The sequence below is a fragment of the Cydia fagiglandana genome, chromosome 16 (genome assembly GCF_963556715.1).
Source record: "Cydia fagiglandana chromosome 16, ilCydFagi1.1, whole genome shotgun sequence".
Classification (NCBI taxonomy): Eukaryota; Metazoa; Arthropoda; class Insecta; order Lepidoptera; family Tortricidae; genus Cydia; species Cydia fagiglandana.
The window spans coordinates 3234579-3259107 of NC_085947.1; the positions used below are offsets into that span (position 1 = coordinate 3234579).

At 37.6% G+C, this 24529-nt stretch overlaps 2 protein-coding genes across 2 annotated transcripts; one reads left to right on the forward strand and one right to left on the reverse strand.

The window, feature by feature from the left end:
• The first annotated feature begins 9712 nt into the window (after positions 1 to 9712).
• On the forward strand, positions 9713 to 13059 carry LOC134672151 (pupal cuticle protein 27-like). Its single transcript, XM_063530055.1, has 5 exons — positions 9713 to 9908; positions 10534 to 10628; positions 10801 to 10928; positions 11456 to 11704; positions 12905 to 13059. The coding sequence occupies exons 1-5, from the start codon at positions 9900 to 9902 to the stop codon at positions 13057 to 13059; spliced, it is 636 nt and encodes a 211-aa protein (XP_063386125.1). The 5' UTR covers positions 9713 to 9899.
• Positions 13060 to 14939: 1880 nt separating this feature from the next.
• LOC134671735 (cuticle protein 3-like) lies at positions 14940 to 23812 on the reverse strand. Its single transcript, XM_063529560.1, has 4 exons — positions 23751 to 23812; positions 21637 to 21831; positions 17345 to 17543; positions 14940 to 15623 (listed from the first exon to the last, which is right to left on the reverse strand). Exons 1-4 carry the CDS (start codon positions 23757 to 23759, stop codon positions 15526 to 15528), a joined length of 501 nt encoding a protein of 166 aa, XP_063385630.1. The 5' UTR covers positions 23760 to 23812; the 3' UTR covers positions 14940 to 15525.
• Positions 23813 to 24529: the final 717 nt, after the last annotated feature.

The following is a 24529-nucleotide window of genomic DNA, read 5'->3' on the forward strand; positions in this document are numbered from 1 at the left end:
TCCTGGGGTGGAAATATGGACAATACGTGCCTATGTCAAAAATTTAAAGGGCCATATATGTAATGTACTGTAAAACGTTGTACAATACACGTGCGAAAAGTTAATTCGCAACTCGTGTCGGTTTAAAACACTCCCTTCGATCGTGTTTTAATTTATAGCCACTCGTTGTATTATCCATCTTAAAAGTACGTTAACTTATAATAAAACTTAATATGAAACCTAAAACGTATTAATAATAAAATCGTGACTAACTACGATGTGTTATCATTATTGGATCAATAAAAGTTTATTGTCTACGCCAATTTAATTACCTAATAAATTAGTAGGTAACTTACATAATAATTAACGACTTGTTCCTATTGGCATTGCCTTTAATTATAGAACATCGTCTTTTTGTGACTATTATCTTAATTTTTGGGTTTCAACCTTGCCTCCCTCTCCCTATCATATGATATTTACCAGTCGCTTTTCGGTGAACGAAAACATTGTGAGGAAACTGGACTAATCCTAATAAGGCCTAGTTTCCTCTTTGGGTTGGAAGGTCAGATGGCAGACGCATTCGTAAAAACTATAGTGCCTATGTCAATTCTTGAGGTTAGTCGTCAAGCGGACGACCCCAGCGGGATTTTTATCGCTTATCACCATGTTTGTCACGTTCTAACAAGTATGTAAGACTGTAAGTGCGAAAGTGACGGGCATAGCTGCATAGCGACAGGCGCTTAAAATGGAACCGTGACAAAATGCCGGGATACCGCGAGGAAGAGGTGGATGAGCATCTCCCGCCACACTTCCTACAAAACCGAAGTTTGACAGCGATTCAGGGTCGAATCATGATATCCTTTTCTAACTTATGATCCCTTTCGACTATTTAGGGTTGTCAAAATTAAAGTAATTATCTTATCTGTGGTCGTGCACGCACAAGGAAGTCAAGTGGTGCCAACCCTAATAGTTGCTCGGAGCAATGCTGAGCCGAACGGAGCCGAGTTTGCCCGAAGTCAGGAGTGTCTCGCCACTGCTCCCGCACGAATTTCATTTCATTTCGCATGCAACAGTCAGCATAAGCGATATTTAAGTTCTTCTTCTTCCTCACGTTATCCCGGCATTTTGCCACGGCTCATGGGAGCCTGGGGTCCGTTTGATAACTTATCCCAAGAATTGACGTAGGCACTAGTTTATACGGAAGCGACTGCCATCTGACCTTCCAACCCAGAGAAGAAACTAAGGCCTTATTGAGATTAGCAAGGTTTTCTCACGATGTTTTCCTACTTTTCCTTCACCGAAAAGTGACTGGTAAATAATAATATCAACTGATATTTCGTACATAAGTTCCGAAAAACTCATTGGTACGAGCTAGGCCACCGGCGCTTTATAAACGCGATCTTTAAGGTCATATCAAAGTAAAATGAAAATAGTTATTGAATTCGATTATATTAAGATACATATTAAGTTATTGAATTCGATTCGGGCTCCAGGATTCTCTTCTTCTTCTTCCTCGCGTTATCCCGGAATTTTTGCCACGGCTCATCTGCCTGGGGTCCGCTTGACTACTAATTAGGATAGGATTAGTAGAGTATATTAAGAGGATTCACCGCGGCCGCGCGAAATCGCCTTTTCATACAAACGTAGTATCCATTTTCCTCTCTGGATATTACTTATTAAAAATATTTAGACACAGACATACAGGCCTATTCTGATTTCGAGATAATCACAAGATCTAGAGACGATTTAGAGATCAACTAGATCTACATTACATATCGACTAGATGTGAGTTGGATAAGTCATAACTTGTCGAAATCGTTCAAGAGGGCCTCCAGAATCGCGGAAACGTCAAATTTTACATATCTATCTTACAAATATCTTTAAATTATTGCATATCGTAACTTGTTGAAGTCTAGTATTTAATGTGTTTTCAATTTTAATTTTCTCCGTATTAGTTTTAAGTTAGTGATAAGTTAGGTCCCCACCGAAAATCAGCGCTGCGGCTTACCGTCGCGTCGCTGAGTGGGGGTCCCTTTTAACGTCTATGTCTCGATATAAAATTTGTAATTTAACTGGTCTGTTGACGTAAATAAATGTATTTTCTTTCTTTCTTTCTTCTTTCTTAGTAGAAATCTAATTCATTTTCCGAATCGAGCCGATTGTTTGTTGTATAGGTACCTACCAATCCAGAAAGGGAAGTAAAGACGAAGAACTTGATTTATACAGCTTATAAATGGTCACTCAGATTACCCGCCCAATAGACAATTTGAATCACGTAACACGAATTAACCTTAAAGTTTAGTACAAAAGAACGATTATAACACGAAGCAGATCACGGTCGGGTGAAGGGCGTGGTCACGCGCATATGACGTCACTATTTACGAGTATGGTAACCATAGATACGAGTATGACCTAGGTATTTGCAAAATTTTTAAGATTTTTAGACAGTGGCGTAGCTAGGGGGGCGGGGGGAGGGTGGAGGCGGCCTGCCCCAGGTGTCACCCATTTCGGGGTGACATCCGACCGTGAACATAAGTAGTGCCATCTATAAAATTTCGTACAACTGCGGCAAAATCGATGTTGCTGCCTGGATTGCTTAATTTGGAGCTAAGATTGTCCGCAAATTTATTCCTGAAAGTGAAAACGTGGTGTCCAGCTCAATCAAAAACCATACAATTCACGTAAAAAATGTTGAATATTATAAAATGTGGCTCCTAACGTAGTTCCATATAACACGTGACCTAAAAAAATCGCGAATGCCATAATGTTTAACAAAAAACTATTAATGTCTTCCCATCAGCAACAGGTGTTAGTTTTTAGAAAAACTGTATGAAAAAACAAAAGTTGTTAAGAAAATTGGCCGTGTCTAAACATTGTATGATGAGTTAATGATAATGTAATTATCGACGGGCGTTGTTCCAACTGCGAAACATACACGAGATGAGGGCTCAGAGAAACCAACAATACGAGTATAGGTACCTATTGAACTTTAAAAAGTTTAAGAGGATACAACGTGGCCGCGAAAAATTTATATTAAACTTTAAAAACTTTAAGGGGATACAACGCGGTCGCGAAAAATTTATATTAAACTTTAAAAAGTTTAAGAGGATACAACGCGGCCGCGAAAAATTTATCTCATAAGGCTACCAATATTTATGCACACCTCTTGGGATGGAGCCAACTCAGACAGAATAGGTAAGGTAAACGTACTAATGCTCGACATGCTAATGGCCAATAGTTAGATGACACCTTGCTGTCACCTCTATTGACAATGACTTAAGTTTCAAGACAGTACGTTTACTTTACACGTATTTAGGACCAAATATATGTGTTAAAACGATTTCCAGCTTGCTGGGAATTAATTCCTCAAAATGCTATTTTTGGATCTAATTTGATTGGCAGGTACCTAGTAAAGTTTGTTTAACACTATGGCACGACATGAAACCCTCGCAAATGGCATAAAGTGTCCGGATTGTCGTTCACTACGGTCAAAGAGAATAGATAGTATAGAGGGCTATTGCCAAAGTAAATTTTGTAGTCACGGTACATTTACTGCCATCTATCGACACACGATTAAAACTTAAAATAAAATTAAAAAGTATAAATTAATCAAAATATGTTTACGGATAAATGATTTTAATTTTTTATTGTTCCATACTGACCCATGCTCTTTCACTGATATGTGTTAAAATTGTTAAATATCAACGGTGTCGTTAACGCTATCTAGCCGAAAATAGGCCAACGGTGTGTGCGCCATCTATTCGAGAATGACTTTTTCTTGATTTCCGAGGCACGTTTTTTTCTTAGACTTTATTTATCTTATACGGAGTTATATATATCTCTGCTACGGTCGTCGTACGTTCACTACGGCCAAGACCTTGGACGACAGGGAAAGTGACCATCGTTGCAAATGTGTAACATCAAAACATCTAAAGGTTGAGCACCTCAGTGAGAGAGTAACCAGATGTGAAGAAAATCTTGACATGACATGATTTTTGTTAAAATTCTTCTTCTTCTTCCTCTGAGAGCCTGGGGTCCGCTTGACAACTAATCCCATTATTTGACGTAGGCACTAGTTTTTACGAAAGCGACTGCCATCTGACCTTCCAACCCAGAGGGTAAACTAGGCCTTATTGGGATTAGTATTTTTGTTAAAATTCGATGAAATAAAATTATATTCACATTTTCACTCTACCTTTAAGACTGGCCAAACGAATTTAGAAAAAAAAACCGGGCAAGTGCGAGTCGGACTCGCGCACGAAGGGTTCCGTACCATAATGCAAAAAAAAAACAAAAAAAAAGCAAAAAAAAAAAACGGTCACCCATCCAAGTACTGACCACTACCGACGTTGCTTAACTTTGGTCAAAAATCACGTTTGTTGTATGGGAGCCCCATATAAATCTTTATTTTATTCTGTTTTTAGTATTTGTTGTTATAGCGGCAACAGAAATACATCATCTGTGAAAATTTCAACTGTCTAGCTATCACGGTTCGTGAGATACAGCCTGGTGACAGACGGACGGACGGACGGACGGACGGACAGCGAAGTCTTAGTAATAGGGTCCCGTTTTACCCTTTGGGTACGGAACCCTAAAAATTGTTTATTTGTTTAAAAAGCTAGGTATTCCTTTAAGCGCCGCTTAGGCCCACTTGCACCATCCCAATAACCCGAGGTTAAGCGGTCAAACCGTTAACTTTGTGTCAAATTGTACTGGTAACCTTGGTAACTGCAGGTTTAACCCGTTAACCTCGGGTTAGTAGAATGGTGCAAGTGGGCCTTACACCATACCACTAACCCGGGGTTAACCGGTTAAACCTTGAGTTACTATGGTCACCGGTATACAATTTGACACTGGGTTAACGGCTTAATCCTTAACCTCGGGTTAGTGGGAAAGTGCAAGTAGCCCTAAAATTTTTAACACCACAACGTTAACGTTTATGCGACTCATTGGAATATAATTGGACGAACTACAGTATATGAACGTAATTTACTTTCTATACATCCCGTTTGCACTAATATGCGAGTGCGAGCGAGATGTATAGAAAATAATTACGTTCTCGACGGCGTTTATGTCAGTGACAAACTGATGGTAACCGTACAGACTTCTTAACCTTTTAACAGTACGTGACGTACGCGTTTGCGTTAAGTGTAATTTTGTATGGGATTTTGATTTCATATTTCAAAATCCCATACAAATAAGTTTTTGGCAACAATCTTATTTTTGGTACAAGCTTTTATCTCAGACTGTACTTTTCTTACGACAGACAACTATAATACTCATCGAGACAATTCTAAAAACGCCTAACACAATTAGGTTGCGTTGTTTCATCACAGAGTTTCTATGGCCAACTCCTGGCAGATCAGCTCGATGGTACCATAATATTGCATTGTCATACGATTTATACAAAATTTCAGCTCAATCGGAAACCGGAAAGTGGGTCAAATTTTACTTGCAAGATTTGATTACACACAGACAGACAGACAGACAACGGTCTGGTTTAACTAAATAAAAGCTTGTAAAATAGACATAACGCAAACACGAACACTCGCTCGTCACGCTACATTTTACTAACACATTAGTCAAAAGTGACCTGCTAACATTCACTACTTTTACTTTCGAGCTTCGAGCAAGTGTGACCTTGGCAGTGAAAGCAATGTGCTTGTTTGTAAGTTTGTAGCACAGTTTACTTCTCACGGTTTAGGGCGATTATGCAAGTGTTATCGAAGTTATGACATCGATTGGGTGGTATTATGTTAACACTAGCTGTTGCCCGCGACTTCGTCCGCGTGGAATCTTATCTTCAACATTTTACATCTTTAGTACCTATAATTTTCATATCCAAGCAATGTTGAAATTAAGTACTTTTCTTTTTTAGCAAGTTGTATGAAGTTTTAAGTCAAGTGGATTTTGATGTTGGTTGCTGAAATTACTTTTCTTGTATTCTCATAATATGCCCTTATACAAAAATTCAAGTTCCGCATCCCGCACTAACAAAATATCTGATCTCCATACAAACTTTCAACCCCTTTCTCACCACCTTGGGGAATGATTTTCAAAAATGCTTGAATTAGTTTTCATGTTTTTTAATTTATTAACTTTTTTTCCAAAAAGTTAAAGTTCCTAGCATAAAATTAAATTTATACCCTAAGACGAATTTTCATCCCCTTTTTAGCCCCCTTAGGGATTGAATTTCCAAAAACGTTGCAATTACTTTTTTTTGTAATCGGCTATTATGACTTTCTAAGAAGTTTCAAGGCATTTGTAATGGATTCAAACTTTGAACCCCATTTTAACCCTGTTAGGGGATGAATTTTACAAATCACTGAAATCACTTTTATTGTCTTCTAATAATATCCCCAAATACAAAGATTCAAATCCCGCGCTCGAAAAAATGCATAATATCCGTACAAACTTTCAACCCCGTTTTCACCACCAAAGGGATGAATTTTCAAAAACGCTGAAATTAGTTTTCTTGTATTTTAATAATATAATACCTTTTTACAAAGTTTCAAGTTCCTAGCTTCAAATAAAATTTGCACCTGAAGACGAACTTTCATCCCCTTTTTAACCCCCTTAGGGGTTGAATTTCCAAGAACGTTGCAATTACTTTTTTTCTGTAATCGGCTATTATGCCTTTCTAAGAATTTTCAAAGCATTTGTAATGGATTTAAACTTTGAAACCCATTTTAACCCTGTTAGGGGATGAATTTTACAAAACGCTGAAATTACTTTTATTGTCTTCTAATAGTATCCCCAAATACAAAGATTCAAGTCCCGCGCTCGAAAAAATGTTTGATAACCATACAAACTTTCAACCCCTTTTTCATCACCTTAGGGGATGAATTTTCAAAAACGCTGAAAAGAGTTTTCTTGTATTTTAATTTAAAACGTTTTTACAAAGTTTCAAGTTCCTTGCTTAAAATAAAATTTGCACCCGCAGACAAACTTCCATCCCCTTTTTAACCCCCTTAGGGGTTGAAATTCCAAAAACGTTGCAATCGCTTTTTTTTGTAATCGGCTATTATGCCTTTCTAAGAAGTCTCAAAACCATTTGTAATGGATTCAAACTTTCAACCCCTTTTTAACCCTGTTAGGGGATGAATTTTACAAAACGCTGAAATTACTTTTCCTGTCTTCTAATAATATCCCTAAATACAAAGATTCAAGTCCACCACTCGAAAAAAAGTTTGATATCCATACAAACTTTCAACCCCTTTTTCACCGCCTTAGGGGTTGAATTTTCAAAAACGCTGGAATTAGTTTTCTTGTATTTTAATAATATATCTTTTAACGAAGTTTCAAATTCGTAGCTCAAAAGAAAACTTTAACCCCATACAAACTTACATCCCCTTTTTAACCCTGTTAGGGGATGAATTTTACAAAACGCTGAAATTACTTTTATTGTCTTCTAATAATATCCCTAAATACAAAGATTCAAGTCCCGCGCTCGAAAAATTTTTTGATATCCATACAAACTTTCAACCCCTTTTTCACCACCTTGGGGGATGAATTTTCTAAAACGCTGAAATTAGTTTTCTTGTATTAGAATTTGATACTTTTTTACAAAGTTTCAAGTTCCTAGCTTAAAATAAAATTTGCACCCGAAGACGAACTTCCATCCCCTTTTTAACCCCCTTAGGGGTTGAATTTCCAAAAACGTTGCAATCACTTTTTTTTGTAATCGACTATTATGTCTTTCTACGAAGTTTCAAAGCATTTGTAATGGATTAAAATTTTCAACCCCTTTTAAACCCTGTTAGGGGATGAATTTTACAAAACGCTGAAATTACTTTTCCTGTCTTCTAATAATATCCCTAAATACAAAGATTCAAGTCCACCACTTGAAAATTTTTTTGATATCCATACAAACTTTCAACCCCTTTTTCACCACCTTAGGGGATGAATTTTCAAAAACGCTGAAATTAGTTTTCTTGTATTTTAATAATATATCTTTTTACGAAGTTTCAAATTCCTAGCTTAAAAGAAAACTTTAACCCCATACAAACTTTCATCCCCTTTTTAACCCCCTTAGAGGTTGAATTTCTCAAAATCGCTTCTTATCTCTTGTACACTTTATAAATGCAATCTGGTGTGCAAATTTCAACTTTCTGGCTTTTGTAGTTTCGGCTCTGCGTTGATGAATCAGTCAGTCAGTCAGTCAGGACACTTGCATTTATATATATAGATTTCAGACTGAGCCATATTAACATAGCCATCGCCATACAATCGATGTTACGCTATCATTTAATGTTATAATTTAATTTAATTTTAATTTTACTTATTTTAATTTTATTTGGACCTGTTCTGAAATAAAGAATATTCATTCATTCATTCATTCATTCAATCATTCATTTATAAAGGAAGTAATGCATACAAACAATTAAAATAAACACGAGCTAGAGTCTGTGCGGAAAGAAACGAGTCTTAAGACGGAACAGAGCGGCTACCGCGAAAACCGAAATTCGCAAATTGCGGGTATCTTTCTCTTTTACTCCAATGAAGGCGTAATTAGAGTGACAGAGAAAAATCCCCGCAATTTGCGAACTTCGATTTTCGCGGTTATAGCCCAGGAGCTGAGTTTCAAATATTTTTAGACACACCGGTTGTTGGGATCTAAGTTTTATGGAGGCCTAGTCGTTGCTATGTACTCCAATTATATTAATTAAATGGAAAACATAGGAATCTCCTTTGTGATTTTTTTTAATCAGTTGAACTGGTTTATATGTACCAAACAAGCCTATAATTTAATTCTGTTTGTTTTCTGTGAACATCCTTATATTTAGACTACACGATTTACAATAAAAATTAAATAATAATAATATAGTTATAAATTAAATGAAAATACATTAAATTAATCCGCTAGTCAATTACCTACTGACTGACTAAATAATTACTGATTATTATTCTGGTAGGGAATTCAATCAAAATTTCGTCATGTATAGTCCGACAACAAATGTAGAAAATTATTGAGGGCGCCACTTCCTACGTAACTGTCACATTTTTGATGTAAAATGCTTAAACATGGCAACGATTTAGTATGGTAATTTGTTACTTACATTTTATAAAATTTTTACTAATTTAAGTCGCCCATCAGACACAATAGTTAGCTATTGGGGCAAGATGGTTGGCCACCTGATACGGCACGACAGATTCTTTTTAAACAACCTGGAGGGCAAGATTGAGGGGAAAAAAGGCAGAGGAAGGCCCAGGCTCACATATCACAGGCAAATAAAAGATAGAGTTTCTGTTCGTGTTGTACGAGGAAGTTCAAAGGCTGGCCCAGCAAAAAGAAGAGTGGTGATTACTCCACCGACAAGAGCATAAGCTCTTAAATATTGATGATGATGATTTTAAGTCGCACTTTTGGGCCTCGACGACTATTCGTGACATACTGCCGTATTCGAACTTCAAGATATTCACAAGATACGACACTTACTAGATCCATTCTAGATACGTTATAGTTTAGATATCAACTAGTTCTCTTTTGCAGCGCAATTCGGGCAACCAATGTCACTTTTGCGTTAGATAGAGTAAGATTAGATGTGAATTAGATCTCTAAGTCATATCCTGTGGAAATCGTTCAAGAGTATCTCCAGAATCGCGCAAATGTCAAATTTGACAGGTTAGGTCTTAAACATATCGTTATCGTATCTTGGTGATGTCTAAAAGATGTCTAATAGATGTCTATTTCATAATCCGAATCGGGCCCATATTATAATTAAATCGTATCGGAACCTTTCTGTCGCACACTGTAACTGGCTCGCAATTACAGCATTCTCTCATTACATTAGTACCAAGGTTCCAGAGGTCCGTTTTAGCGTAATAAGGGTAATTTCGAAACCGTATAAAAGTGCCCCAATAGGGTCATCGGGCACAGTTCGATTCTAGGTGTCATCCGTTGTGCTTCGATTACAATCATGTATTTAGTAAGTGTTTTAAGTAGGACTTTGTGTAACTCCATTTAAACGCGGAAGCGTAGACATTAAAAATAAATGCGAAAGACAGTGGTAAAATTGTTATAATCTGAAATAAATGTCATATACTAAGAAAAAGTGACCAAGGCCTCCAGTGCCCCAGGCTGCATCCAACCAGCGTCCTCTGCTATCGCGGCAGGTGCCTGTGCCATTCGGCCACCGGGCCACAGTGGCATAGGTCGATTTGTTCCAAGTATATGCACTTCTTACTGAAGGCTTATGGCGCCCCCTGGCCATCCCTAACATACCATATAAAATGCGATAGCAAGGAGGCTAAGCACGAAGAATTTCTTAAATACATTGACCCGCTTTTTCCTATATCTATCGCACGTGCATCATTATATTGCTTTCCCGCTCGCACTGTGGCATGGCAGATCAATGTACGAAATGTTTAGCTTAGCGTCCTGAGGGTCTACCGCGAACCACGTTCGACGTGTTGTCTCCCTGTCACACTTACGTACGTATTACAAGTGCGACAGAGAGGCAACAAGTCGGACGTGGTTCGCGGTAGGCCCTGTCTTTACCCGTAGCGTAACGTGTGACGCACACAACGACTAATTCTAAATTCAACTTCCAGTTCCACCTCACACTCCTGGCGCTCGTCGCCCTCAGTTCCACCGCCCAGCTGCCATCCCGGAGCTACCTTCCGTCCCAAAGCCAAAGCCAGGGCAGTTCCCAGAGCCAGGGCGGCTTCGGAAACTTCCAGAGTTCCTCTGGAAATACTGGGAACACACGCCCGCAGCAGGCGGATGAGAAAAATGCTGCCATCTTGAAACAGGATACGGAAGTTGGCGAATCTGGTAAGTTAGCACTGAAACTATCCTTCGTCCCAAGACCAAGGAAACTTCCAGAGCCAGGGCAGCTTCGGTAACTTCCAGAGTTCCTCTGGAGGCACTGGGAACACACGCCCGCAGCATGCGGCTGAAAAAAATGCTGACATCTTGAAACAGGATACGGAAGTTGGCGAATCTGGTAAGTGAGCACTGAAACTACCTGCCCAAGGCCAAGGATACTTCCAGAGCCAGGGCAGCTTTAGCAACTACCAGAGTTCCAGCTCTAAGGATACCAGTATCTCCAGGGCAGCAGTCCCCAGGAACAGACTTCCGCAGCAGGAGACGGAGAAGAATGCTGATATCTTGGAGCACGACACAGAAGTTGCGGAATCTGGTAAGTCAATAATGAATAAAAAAAAACATACAACCGAATTGATAACCTCTTCCTTTTAAGATTTGGAAGTCGGTTAAAAATAAGTTTTAAAGTAAGGTCATGTCATGCCCATGCAGGTGTAGTAAATAATCAGTTTTTTTTTTATTGTAACTTTGTGGGTACCAATGTTTAGGTCAGTTCACGGTACTTATTTTCATATTTTCTTGGTAGGCAGTACACCAATATGTACACTGCCGATCAAAAGTGCATGGAGATGTTTCAACCGTAATATGAAGGCATTACGGTTGACATCTATCCATGCACTTTTGAACGCCACTGTCCGTATGTTCCAGGTTTCCACTACAGCTTTGAGACCTCCAACGGCATCAGGGCTGAAGAATCCAACAATGCTGGCCAATCCCAAGGCGGCTACTCGTACAAAGGGGACGATGGCATCACCTACACCATCACGTACACGGCCGGAGAGGGGGGCTACAAGCCCCAGGGGGCGCACTTACCCGTGGCTCCCCCCACCCCTGAGGCTATACTGTTGGCCCTTCAGCAGAACGCTAAGGATGAGGCTGCTGGCATTTTTGACGACGGTAAGTTAAGTTTCATATCGTGAAGTTTTTTTAATGGCAAACAAGGATACGGCCAGCTGACGCTAAGCGGCTACCGTAGCCTATGGACAAATGCATCTCCAGGACGGTCTTACCATCAAATTATATAGGGTCAGAAAAGCGCAAAGGACTCTCCTAGAGTTGCAAGCATCACTAACTTACGGTAATTCCTTACCATGGCAAGACGTAGGTATGTTTTTATATTAAAAGTAAAACAAATGGAATACTATAAACAACATGAACATTTACTTACGTACTTACTACTTATTCTATATCTATGGTTTTTAGCGCCATCTGTGAGAAATAGCGAGAACTATGCGATAGTGCACAGTACAAACGTACAAAGAAGTTTCTAATTTGGAGATTTATAAGCACAACAGCGACATCTTTTGAACTTAGTCAAAACATGCATCGTAGTATCAAAAAGAATAGATGGTATAGATGGGTCCTGTCATAGTAAATGTTGTAATCACAGTAAATTTACTGCCATCTATCGACACACGACTATAACTCAAAATAAACACGTATAAAATTATCAAAAAAATTAATATATATGGATAAATGATTTTATTATTTTTATATCATTTTGACCCATGTTCATTCACTGATATCTATGTGTTAAAATTGTTAAATATGAAACGGTGTCGTCACGCCATCTAGCCGAGAATAGGCTAAAGGTGTGTGCTCCATCTATCCGAGAATGACTTTTTCTCATTTTCCTCTCTGGATATTAACATTATTGAAAATTATTATGAAACAATTTGTTATATTAACCACAGCTCTGCTTGATTTTTTTCGAAAATTATATTATTATAAGACTCAGGAGCATTCAGAAAATTGTATGAAATTTGTTTTGCGCTCCTAGTTTTTACGATAATCAAAAAATCTAAAAAAAAGTCAAACGTTCATAGGCAGGCAGGGGCATAGCTATGGTTAATATGCAAATTAGTTATGTAAAAATATTTTACATAATGTCAATATCTTCTTAACTTTGAACGCAACGCCTATAGGGGGCATGCATGAACTATAGGGGGCAGCATAGGAGCCGTCAGATAATATTAATATCCATAGAGGAAAAAGGGAACTGCGTTTGTATGGAAAAGCGGCCGTCTTTGTGAAAAAGCCCTTGAGCCCTGCTTGCAGAATAAATTTTTGAATTTTTCATGTTTTTCTCTGTTTCAGGAAAATACGACGCAGCGAAGCATGGCGGTGGAATGAGCTCCAGCTCCTCAGGGTCAGGGTTCAGCTCCTCCTACCAGTCATCATCATCATCATCTAGCTTTGGATCCACCAGCCACCAGTCCAGTTTCAACCCTAACACTGGATACAGATATTGATCTACACGACATGAGATAAACTCCGTCTAAGCTGACTCTGCAGCGACGAAGTGTGGCAGCGGCACTATGAACGTCTTATCTTTGCAGGATTGTATGTTTATTGTGCCGCTGTCGGACTCGGAGAATTCGATTTTTGATTTGATGAATTTGTTCTATAACTTTTCTTCTTTTATTATTATTTATTTTCATATTATTATTTATGTACTCTTATTCGATATTAACCATTTTTTAGTAAAAATGCTATTTAATTTTGTTGATTAGGTAATTACAAAAACGAAAATTTCCCAAATAGCTTTTTTTTGCAATTGTCTATCCTTTTAATTAAAAATTGGTACGTTACTTTTTATAGGTACAGTCAACATATTAGTAAGTAGCAGATGAAACAACGGGCCAAAAGTATCTGCTACCCTGGAATACTTTTCCAAATAAAGTTATTCCTATCTCTACAGTTCCCGTTCAAAAGTATGTCACAGTCTTTATTGTTCTTCATATAGATACATATTTCGTTTTGTTAAATTAATAAATATTTTTGACTCGTAGTTAGAGACATTACTATTGATCAAAGACATAAGTAACTTCGTATAAGATGAATAAAGTCTAAGGAAAAAACGTGCCTCGGAAATCAAGAAAACGTCATTCTCGGATAGATGCCGCACACACCTTTAGCCTATCCTCAGCTAGATGGCGTGACGACACCGTTTCATATTTAACAATTTTAACACATAGTGTATGAACATGGATCAAAATGATATAAAAATAATAAAATTATTTATCCATATATATACATTTTGTTGATAATTTTATACGTTTTCATTTTGAGTTTTAGTCGTGTGTCGATAGATGGCAGTAAATTTACTGTGACTACAAAAAATTACTATGACAGGACCCCTCTATACTATCTATTCTTTTTGCTATTGATGCTCACTGTATTACCATACTTTCAAAGACTGCAATTACTTCTTAAACGACGAACTTGGCATTCTCTCTGGTCATAGATTTGTGGCGTGATTACCGTTATGTGCCTAGGTTTCTCCGCACTGGACATGGTCTAATAAAACATGGTCGTCTCTTCCCAGAGTGACACAAGCCTACGTCACAATAACATGGCCGCTATATAGCGCTATCGCATATTATCATATAGCGCTGTCGCATGATGACGTAGGCTTGTGTTAGTCACGTGACCCCGAAAAGACTGGACGAGAGTACCAGGCAAAGTATATTATTAATATTATTATACCATGGCACTGGATAATAGGGCTTTAACAGTGTATGAAAACTTTATCACAATCTTATTTAAAAACTTGATTAAGATTTTAGTTTATTATTCAATTACTTAATGTTATAACATGTTAGTAGTGATCTACTTTAAACCGGCTTATCAACATATCTACCACAATATAATAATTGAAAGAAATATTTAAAATTTCTAAGTTGGGAGCCAAATAAGACCAAGAAAAGTCTGCAGAGATCTTGATAGCCCACGCAGTGCAATTGTTATTTTAAACGTCAAACCTCTATTTATAATTATGACGTGTAAATAACGCTTGCACTGCGTGGGCTATTAACATCGCTGCAGACTTTTCTTTGTCTAACTCTAGGCACATTTAACGGTAGGCACTTAAATAATTTAGTCATATTTGCAATTTAGGTATGTGTACAAATTCAAATTGAATTTCATCATAAACAATCACAATTTTTTTCCTATACGCATAATTAAAACTCAGTATTGAAATATATATCTAATTATTATAATCTAATTTGATTGGCCTATTAGGCATTGCGAGGTTATTATTCGTTTCTTTGTTTTTACCGCTATCCATTGAATTGTTCTTCGATTTTATGACTAGGCTAAATAATAGGGCAAAAAATGAAAAAGATGCTTATATAAAAAATGTCGTTTTATTCACAGAATAAATAATTTCACCCACATCATCATGGTCATTATTGCTAAGATCAGAGTATTAACCATTGTAACAAAATTATAAACAGAATCTATAGAAATGACGTCCAATTTAAAACATTATGCTTGATTTTACATAACACCATTTTGAAATCTTCAATTTCCAACTATAAATAAAGGTCTTTTAGGATTTTTATTATTTCGTTTGGTTTAGTTCTTTTTGACGTCACTTCAACAGCCTCTATTCCACTTTTGTCTTCATCGATTTCAACGTTATTATCAATATGTATTTTAGTATGAGTGTAAGAAATTGTGAAACATATTACTTCATATATTTCACAATCACTTTCATTTTTATATTTGAGTTCAATTGTTTCTTCGTGTGTTACTATTTCTTTGTGTTTAATTTCTTTTGCTTCTTTATTAACTTCAATTGTTTCTACGTCAGTATATTTATTATCACCATCTTTGTTTTGTCTACGTATGTCGCTATTTTGTTGTACTTAGAGTGAGACAGCGTTTTGGTTGGTAGTTGAAACCTTACAGTTAGAGTGAGACGGTGTTATTTAGCCTCTGTAGCCGGCGCTGGCTTGCGCATGCGCGAAGCCCTGCTGCTGGTGACCGAAAGCGGCGCCAGCGCCGTGTTGCTCGGGCTTGTACTGACCTGGAATTTGAAAATTGAATTTTGTTAAAAAAATCTGTGTGACATGAAACGTTGAGCTATTAAACTAGTTGGATCAAGCAGGTATTTGCAATGACGAATTGTGGCAATGTCATCATTCATGTCAAATTTCTGTGAAATGATGACGTTTATAATGTCCCTCTATCTAAAGCTCATTATCATAAACGTCATGTTTTACACCTTTATAATCGTTTACATCTATTAAGACACCTTCACTAACCTATTGTTAGTCGCTCATTATCCTTCGCAAATTCCCATCCCACCATTTACACGGTTCTCGAAATTCCAATTTAACAAGGCAATGTCACCTTTAATTGTATAGCATTAAGGAACGGAGAGCAAATGGACTGTTTCCCAAGATCTAGAGTGAGGGGTCATTGTGAAACATCGAAAGGTCAGTACAACAGGTGTGTTCACATAAATTGCTATCCAAACGTTCGGACCAATTGAGTGAACGACATAGAGATCTTTTGCAATCCAGTATAGTATGACTTGGATATCCATAACAATTATGAGTGATCAGAGGCCAGTATTATGCTGGATTAAATTCGCCTGAATTTTAAGCGAATAGAATTGTCTCAGGTAATTTTGCAGCCGTTTTATTAACGTTGTTTGTAGGTTAGATTTTGATACAGGTAATTAGGCTTTAAGGTCGTATTTAGAATAACATATGATTTAAGATTTTCATGAAAATATGAGCTACCAGTTTAGTCCAGGAAATTTAATTTACGTGTGAGATATTCCGAAATTTTCATAGTTTAATTAAAAAGGTACTATAAAGACATTCGACATTGGTAAAGACACCTTTCTTAACAGTAAATGTCTGATATGAAAGAAGTAGGTAATTAAATGAATACATGATTAATGACGCTGACGGTGTCTTTTGAGCGAGGATGAAATAGGCGAATTATACAATTTTTTAAGGAAATGCATTGTTAGTAAATCTGGATGTCTGAGATTTCTAAGAAGTAGAAAGTGCCTAATAAATCAAGTAAAGTTGACATTCGGGTTTCAACTGCAACTGCATTGATGAGACCGCTCTATCTGTTAATTCTCTTGATAATACATTACTGCAGCGATTATGCAATATCATATCGCGGTAGACCCGTTCGTGTAAGTAAATATGTGAACAAAACGCGAGAGCTTAAAGTGTTATAGAAGATTATGATTTTTGAGACCTTCCAAACGAGTGAGAAAGCCAAAAGATCTAGAGATGAGAACGGCTACTAAGTATTCTACTCTACTCACCATCATCGATGATACCGGCAGCCTCATCAGCAGCGTTCTGTTCCAGAGCCTTCAGGATCTCAGGGACGGGGGGAGCGGTGGAGATGTGGGCACCCTGGGACTGAAATTCTCTCTGGGATGGGAATAGTTGTAGGGGAGACCTGTACTCACCATCATCGATGATACCGGCGGCTTCATCAGCAGCGTTCTGTTCCAGAGCCTTCAGGATCTCCTCAGGGTCGGGGGGAGCGGTGGGGATGTGGGCGCCCTCGGGCTGGAAGCCTCCCTGGGATGGGAATAGTTGTAAGGGAGACCTGTACTCACCATCATCGATGATACCGGCGGCTTCATCAGCAGCGTTCTGTTCCAAAGCCTTCAGGATCTCCTCAGGGACGGGGGGAGCGGTGGGGATGTGAGCGCCTTGGGGCTGGAAGCCTCCCTGAAATGGGAATGGTTGTAGGGAGACCTCTACTCACCATCATCGATGATCCCGGCGGCTTCATCAGCAGCGTTCTGTTCCAGAGCCTTCAGGATCTCCTCAGGGACGGGGGGAGCGGTGGGGATGTGGGCCCCCTGGGGCTGGAAGCCCCCCTGGCCGGCGGCGAAGGAGATGGAGTAGACCTGGCCGTCGTCGCCGGTGTACTGGAAACCACCTTGGGACTCGATACCGTCGGCCTGAAAAGACAAAGTAATTTTTAGTAGGTTAGGTAGTCTAATTTGACATAAATGTGATGAAATGTCTGAAAATGTGGGAATTCTACGATTTAACATAATTATCTCTTAGACTATCTCATCTTAAATGTTACCAAACTATTTCATATTATAATATTTAAAATGGTTCAAACTGTCCGTAACTAGTAGCTTCGCGAAAAACTAATAATTATTTAGGTCTATTACAAAATTAAACAAAATATAGGTACAATATTTGGCAAAGTACCTATGTAATAAAATCATGTAGGTAATAGCATTTGATAAAAGAAAACAAATAACTTTAGGCTGCATAAGAAAACCTTTATCCATAATTACATACTTCACAACAAAAATGCATGACATCCATGACATTTCGAAAACTCAACCTTTGGCTCTTCAAATCATAACAGGAAAACATTTAGATTGTACCCTTGATACTCTAGGATTCTACATCAAATACGTCGGCGGTCACCCAAAGTTCAGGACCTTCAAACAACAGGGCTATGCCTTTGTGTAGGTACAATGCAGTTCTCACCTTTGTCAGTATTGTACCATGGCACCATTTTAACTGACAGTTCGTAAACCTTATTACAATAGGCATAAGGTCCACCGATGGACAGAGAGTGTTGCTGTCTGTACGAGGAACTTGCATTTACATTCTTTGTCACTTTGGGAATGATTTAAGATAGCGTTAGCGCCGGAAAAAATTATGTTACAAAAAGTTTGTGTCTTGTTTCATAAGGTTAGAACAATGTATTGCAAATCGGTAGCAGAATATATAGTTCTGAGCATCTTTATGTGCTATTGTTTCGTGAAGTATAACCGCCATCAGATATATCGAAGCGGTTAAGGCGCTCACAAATATCTGAGGGGCTACCGTGCCGCGAAAACCGAAATTCTTCTTGTGCTGTCAAATTCTCTGCAGACTTTTCTAGGAACTTCATTACGCGTTGAACTTTTTTTTTTATTTAACAGAAATATTTACACATGTGGACCACAGGACTATAGTTACTGAAATAGTGTATCAAATCCGGTTCAAGATGACCTATATAGTGCAGCCTGCGTGCGATTGCCGTGCTTCGTAAAGGGCAGTGACCAATGCAGACACAAAGGTCAATATGGCAGCGCTAGTATAGATTTATTGGTGTGATTAGGACCGCATATCATTTAACTTTAAAGGCTAATTGCTTGATGTGCTTTTATTTTTATCAATATACCCATTAAATGTCTCTAATAATTAATTACAACTTCGAAAGTCGAAACGATATTTGAATAAGTAGATACCGATATCATCAAAACCAACTTCGTCGCAGATACTGATTATTTTGATGAAAGCTTAGAAGCATTTAGTAACTGAAGATGTCATCGCTGTCATTTTCTTTACAAAACAGTCTGCTGATTTTTGCGGGGGAGGGGACGTCAAATATATTGCTATTTTTACATGACTTGTACGTAACGTACTAAATGTCAGTCCATACAAAAGTTTGCAGAATTGTGCAAGTTTTTCGGCAAAGGGTAAGCTCTTAAAGGCGACTCCAGTTATTAAATGCTCTGAGGATGAAAGACATAATTTAATTCGAAGTTCACTTTTCTTGAAAACAAATGATATGAGTGATTTCTTCGTTTTGAATATACTTACCTATGTCGCTATTATTTATTCCGGGATAATAAGAGAACAAAGAGATACGTAATTTAAAACACAGCTTTGTGTCAGGTAAACTTCACGTTCAAAGTTAGAATAAAACTTTTAATGATTATGTTTAATGCGTCTCTCTGAGATTGACATTGGAGTGTGGTCGGGTGTTGAAATGAGCCATTTTGAGGTTGACGAGCAAAGTTTGACCAAAGAACAAATGTAATTTACATTCTCAAAACTGTTTCTATATTTTTAACGATGACTTTTTCTAGGTACCTATATTAAATTCTTTCTTTATAGACCGGGCTTTTGCGAAGGCCTCGAATGCGAATTCTTATCCGTTTCTCGTGAAATTTTGTGAGCCAGGTTCAATGATTGATGATTGTCTTTCAAAATGTCGGAGTCATACAATTATTCAGTTTTAATTTAAGCTTTGCTCGACAGATCTATCACAGAGCTACTAGTTGTAAGATGATGCTTACGAACATAGATAATTAGATCAAAATGCATTAGTACAAGCGTGTATATGTGAAGGTTGATTGCTACTGAAACTATCACTTTTAATCAACATCATGTTAATTACCAAGGGGGCCGTGTCATTTAAATGTTAATGGTTATCATTGCATTTGAAATATTATTTGCCGCCGATTTCATTAATTTCCCGTCTAAATTTATATATTTAATGATATATCGAATTAGATATCTTCTAGATTTAAAATACCTACATATTTATAAGTAGACTTACATATATCGACCGGAATATGAACCGTGATTACCTTTTGTGTTTTCGAGCTCCCGATATTTCACGATAAACGCGGTCCATATCCCGGTTGATATAAGTCTAGTGAAACTAACCGTGAACCATTCAAAACTGTTACATATAAGTAAGAAGTTCCGTAGTTATTGCAATTTGTATTTTCCGCTTTTTGTCTACTGCATGAATCGTTTATATTTCACTCTACCAGGCGTGTCTCACTCCGCGATTTCGTCGCTTTGCTACAGGTAGCTAAAAGTGTATCCGTTCGACCCCAATTTTGGGGTTTGCCATAAGCCGCGCGTGGCGCTGTCGCCACCTAGCGGCCATACCTGTGCTGATCGTGACAGACTCGTTTGGTTAGAGAGTGAATCTTCTGTACTTAGTACTATTATTTATTCTGTGGCTCTACGTCCAATAACCAAGTAGGTCAAACGTAATTAATTACACCCCAACTGACCCAAGTCATTTTATCATGTCCCAAATCCATCATTATCATCTCAATCAACATCCATCCTGCCGAAAGTTTCATCAGTGCCTTGCGCAAACTTGAACCCCGTACGGTCATATCATTATACGATCTTGCAACCATCCGATAATTTTTTAGGGTTCCGTACCCAAAGGGTAAAACGGGACCCTAATATTACTAAGACTTCGCTGTCCGTCCGTCCGTCCGTCTGTCACCAGGCTGTATCTCACGAACCGTGATAGCTAGACAGTTGAAATTTTCACAGATGATGTATTTCTGTTGGCGCTATAACAACAAATACTAAAAACAGAATAAAATAAAGATTTAAATGGGGCTCCCATACAACAAACGTGATTTTTGACCAAAGTTAAGCAACGTCGGGAGTGGTCAGTACTTGGATGGGTGACCGTTTTTTTTTGTTTTTTTGTTTTTTTTTTGCATTACGGTACGGAACCCTTCGTGCGCGAGTCCGACTCGCACTTGCCCGGTTTTTTTTGCATCGTATGTCAAGCTTTCACGATTGGCGATTCTTGAATACCTAATGGGTTCATTTGATGGATGATTCGCGGCGTTGCTTTTGATAATCTCAGTATGGTTTCTTAAATTAGTATGTTACCTACTTGTTACTTAATGCCTATACCAGGGAGTGGCCAACTTACATGAAGAAGATCCAAACGCAAGTAGCTACTTGAATGATTTTTTTGAACTTTTGGAAGATGTCAATCGATTCTATTCCCCGTGTCCCGTGAGATTAAAATATTTTAATAGATAAACCTGCCTACTATTATCTAATATAACCTTGAATCTTCATACTTGTTTCGTTATTTACGACGTCAAAATACGCTTAAGATACTTGCTGTAAATTTCTTTTTCCCGTTAGGTATAATTTAAACACTTTTATTAGATTCCTCGTGTTACGCAATGATGTGTCAACCCACATCCAGTTTGCAATAAGATGTCTACTCAAAAAAATGAATATTAAAATTTTACGTTTTTGAACACGACTATCCTTAAAAAAATGTTACAAAATTGTGGATTTCAGATTTTTGCATTAACATTTGGTGTTAAACGTGTTTATTGAAAAAACACTATTAAATATTCTTCATACATGTATCTTATGTGATACAAACACTATAAAATGTTTTTGCATGTATCTTATGTGATACATCCATGAAACATGTTATGTGTGATATGCGAATGTGATGTGTGATGTGCTTACCTCATGCCCCTGTTCCTCAGCCTTAATTCCATTCTCGGTCTCGTAGTTGTATCTGAAGTTGCCCTCCTTCACATCGGAGTCCAGGGCCAGGATCCTGGCGTTCCTCTCGAACGAGGCCTGGGGCCGGTTGGACTGCTCGGGGTAGGCTGGGGCAAGGCCGGCGGCGGCCACGCCGAGGAGAGCGGAGATCAGGAGCTGGGGGAAAAATGGAATCATGGTTAGTAATGAACACTTTTGGTGTACAAAACTAGATAGGTACATTGCAAAGTTACATTAAGGAAGTTAAAAACTAAGCTTATAAATGAAATATAAATAGAAAATTTGCACCAAATCGCCGTCTATTGGCAGCGTGCCCAGAAGACTGGCAGAATTGCCACATTGTATGGCTAGATATGACCCAGCTCTCGGGTCACAAGTCAATTCAACTACATAACCTAATTTAACTAAGGGAGTACTAAGGCAAACTTATCCTTATGATTGTTATACTACTACTACTTAATGGCACAACGACCCAAAATGAGTATTGGCCTCCGACATGAGTACACGCCAGTTGTCTCGATCCTGTGCCATCTCCTGCCAGTTATCGGCATGGAGATCGCACAAGTCCACTTATGATTGTTATATAGGTTTATAATATATTTCCGATTTCGGGCGTGACAGTTCTCTGCGAATGAGGGGTAAAGGCAAGGTAGTTCAGAGAGGACGGAGTCATGCAAAATTGCTCTAATGGTGTTAATCTTCATTAGTACTGTGCGGCCTAATTAAGGGTATAGTTAGAATCGAATAGTTTGTATTTATAATTTATATTCGCAACACATCTTTATTTCGTGGGAACAAAGGTGTGTTGAGATATATTTGGCCACATAGACTTTCATAAAATATTTGATGCTGCCTGTAGGTACATAATTACTGAGTTTTGCCACAGATCTTATAAAAACTTGGCTTTAAGATTTAGACGATAGTTTTCGCAATGTTCAAGCGGCCGAAACTATTTCTGGTTAGTCTTTCAAAATATTAATATTATACCGGCACCACACCCTAGTCATTAAAATACATTTTACACTATGATCAAAGCTTAAATCAATTAATAAACCGCACACAGTTGCAAAATTAGATACCTGTCATATAACATATTGCCTAAAACCCCTAAAGCATGATCTGTCATTCCTACATGTCAAGTTTGTTATGTAAGAAAGCTAAACCTAATGTAATAATTGACTGAAGTAAAAACCGGTATAAGTATTATTTAATTTTATAATGAAACTTATGCCTATTCATTAGAGTTATTAATTATATGGTTAGGCGTTTATGAGTCTATTTTATGTGATGAGCTATTGTTCTATTTTGAGCTAGATTTTGTAAGAATGTTACGATTATAAGGAAGTCTCCGTTACTGTCAAAATCGACCTTTTCGAATAACGCAATTCTGTTTAAAAATTTTGGCTGTTGATTTTTTGTGTTGTTGAGGAGTTTAGGAAGATTTGTTAATAAGTTGTTTTTTAGATTTAGGTGAAGTTTCCTCATGGTTTTGGTTTTTTATTATATATTGAGGATTATTTCTAAGATGACAGCGAGATTTATGATTCTGAGAAAAAAATATCAAATTCTTAAGAAAGGTTACATTTTTTTTGGATAACACCGAAAATTTTTAAATGTGATAAAGATAATTTTTTTTTTTTGAAATAAATAAGTACTTAATATTATTTAAATTGTTAGTGGAAGCATATATGACCTATATCACTATAACTATGGGCGTGGAAGAGCCGATAGCCAAGTTTGAATTTTTTACATGATGATATAATTATAACTTGTTATCTTTGATTAGATGCAATACTAGATTATATCAATGTTTTGTTTCAACATAGTCTTAAAAGTTAGTGAAGTTCATATAATCACGATGTAATTTTTAATGTAAGTAATATGAGTAGGTATTAAATAAAAGGAGATATTATATAATACCTAATTATGTTTATTTTTTTCAAAAACACTAAAAAAAACCAAAATAAAAAGTTTTTTTTACAAAACCTACAATTTTTTTTTGAAATTAAAAAAATATCAATTTTATTTTTTATGAATATATAGTAATATTATTAACGCCGATACATAAAACTCACCAGTTTCATTTTTGCGAGTACGTGTGGTATCCAAGGAGTCGAACCTGCGAATGTACAGTCAAAGAGCGCTCCTCCTATATATACTTGAGAGCGGTTGCAAAACGCCTAGGTAATAATGTTACTACTTTTCCTAGTAAATAAAGTTCGTTTTCGCGCATGCGTATTGTGATAGCTTTATCGGTCAGAGCTTTGAGCTTTTGGACTTTGAAACTTCTGTAAAAAAAGTTTTTTTTTTCCATAAACAATATTTGACGACCTGTCTTGTCTAGTGACCCTGCCTGTGAAGCCGATGGTCCTGGGTTCAAATCTTTGAATCCCGGTATTTGTGCCATGAGCACAGATATTTTTTCTTGATTCATGTTGTTTTCTATGTACATATTTAAGTATTGATATATTACATATACCCGGACCCGGGTACGTCCTTAAACTGCGTCCAGGACCCGGGTATGTCCTTAAACCACGTCCAAGACCACCGGTGGACGGGCAGCAGCGTCCCTCAAATTCGGTTTACTCGACTGCGATCGCCAACCCGCCTGCCAAGCGTGGCGATTATGGCATTCACCCCCCAAAAAAGGGGGAGGCCTAGGTTCAGCAGTGGACGTCTTATGGCTGAGATGATGATGATATTACATATATCGTTGTCTGAGTACCCACAACACAAGCCTTCTTGAGCTGACTGTGGGGCTTAGTAAATTTGTGTAAAAATGTCCTATAATATTTATTTATTTTTATTATTTAATATTAAACAGGTATTATTAGTTTTGCTATCGAGGTTCCAC

Bases quoted from the DNA above. Each gene is read 5' to 3' on its own strand.
- LOC134672151 (XM_063530055.1), top strand. The intron at 10,929-11,455 runs GTAAGTGAGCAC...CGTATGTTCCAG, and splicing joins TACGGAAGTTGGCGAATCTG to GTTTCCACTACAGCTTTGAG. The intron at 11,705-12,904 runs GTAAGTTAAGTT...TCTCTGTTTCAG, and splicing joins TGCTGGCATTTTTGACGACG to GAAAATACGACGCAGCGAAG.
- LOC134671735 (XM_063529560.1), bottom strand. The intron at 17,544-21,636 runs GTAAGCACATCA...TTGTCTTTTCAG, and splicing joins CTGAGGAACAGGGGCATGAG to GCCGACGGTATCGAGTCCCA. The intron at 15,624-17,344 runs GTGAGTAGAGGT...TTCAAATTCCAG, and splicing joins CGCCGGGATCATCGATGATG to GTCAGTACAAGCCCGAGCAA.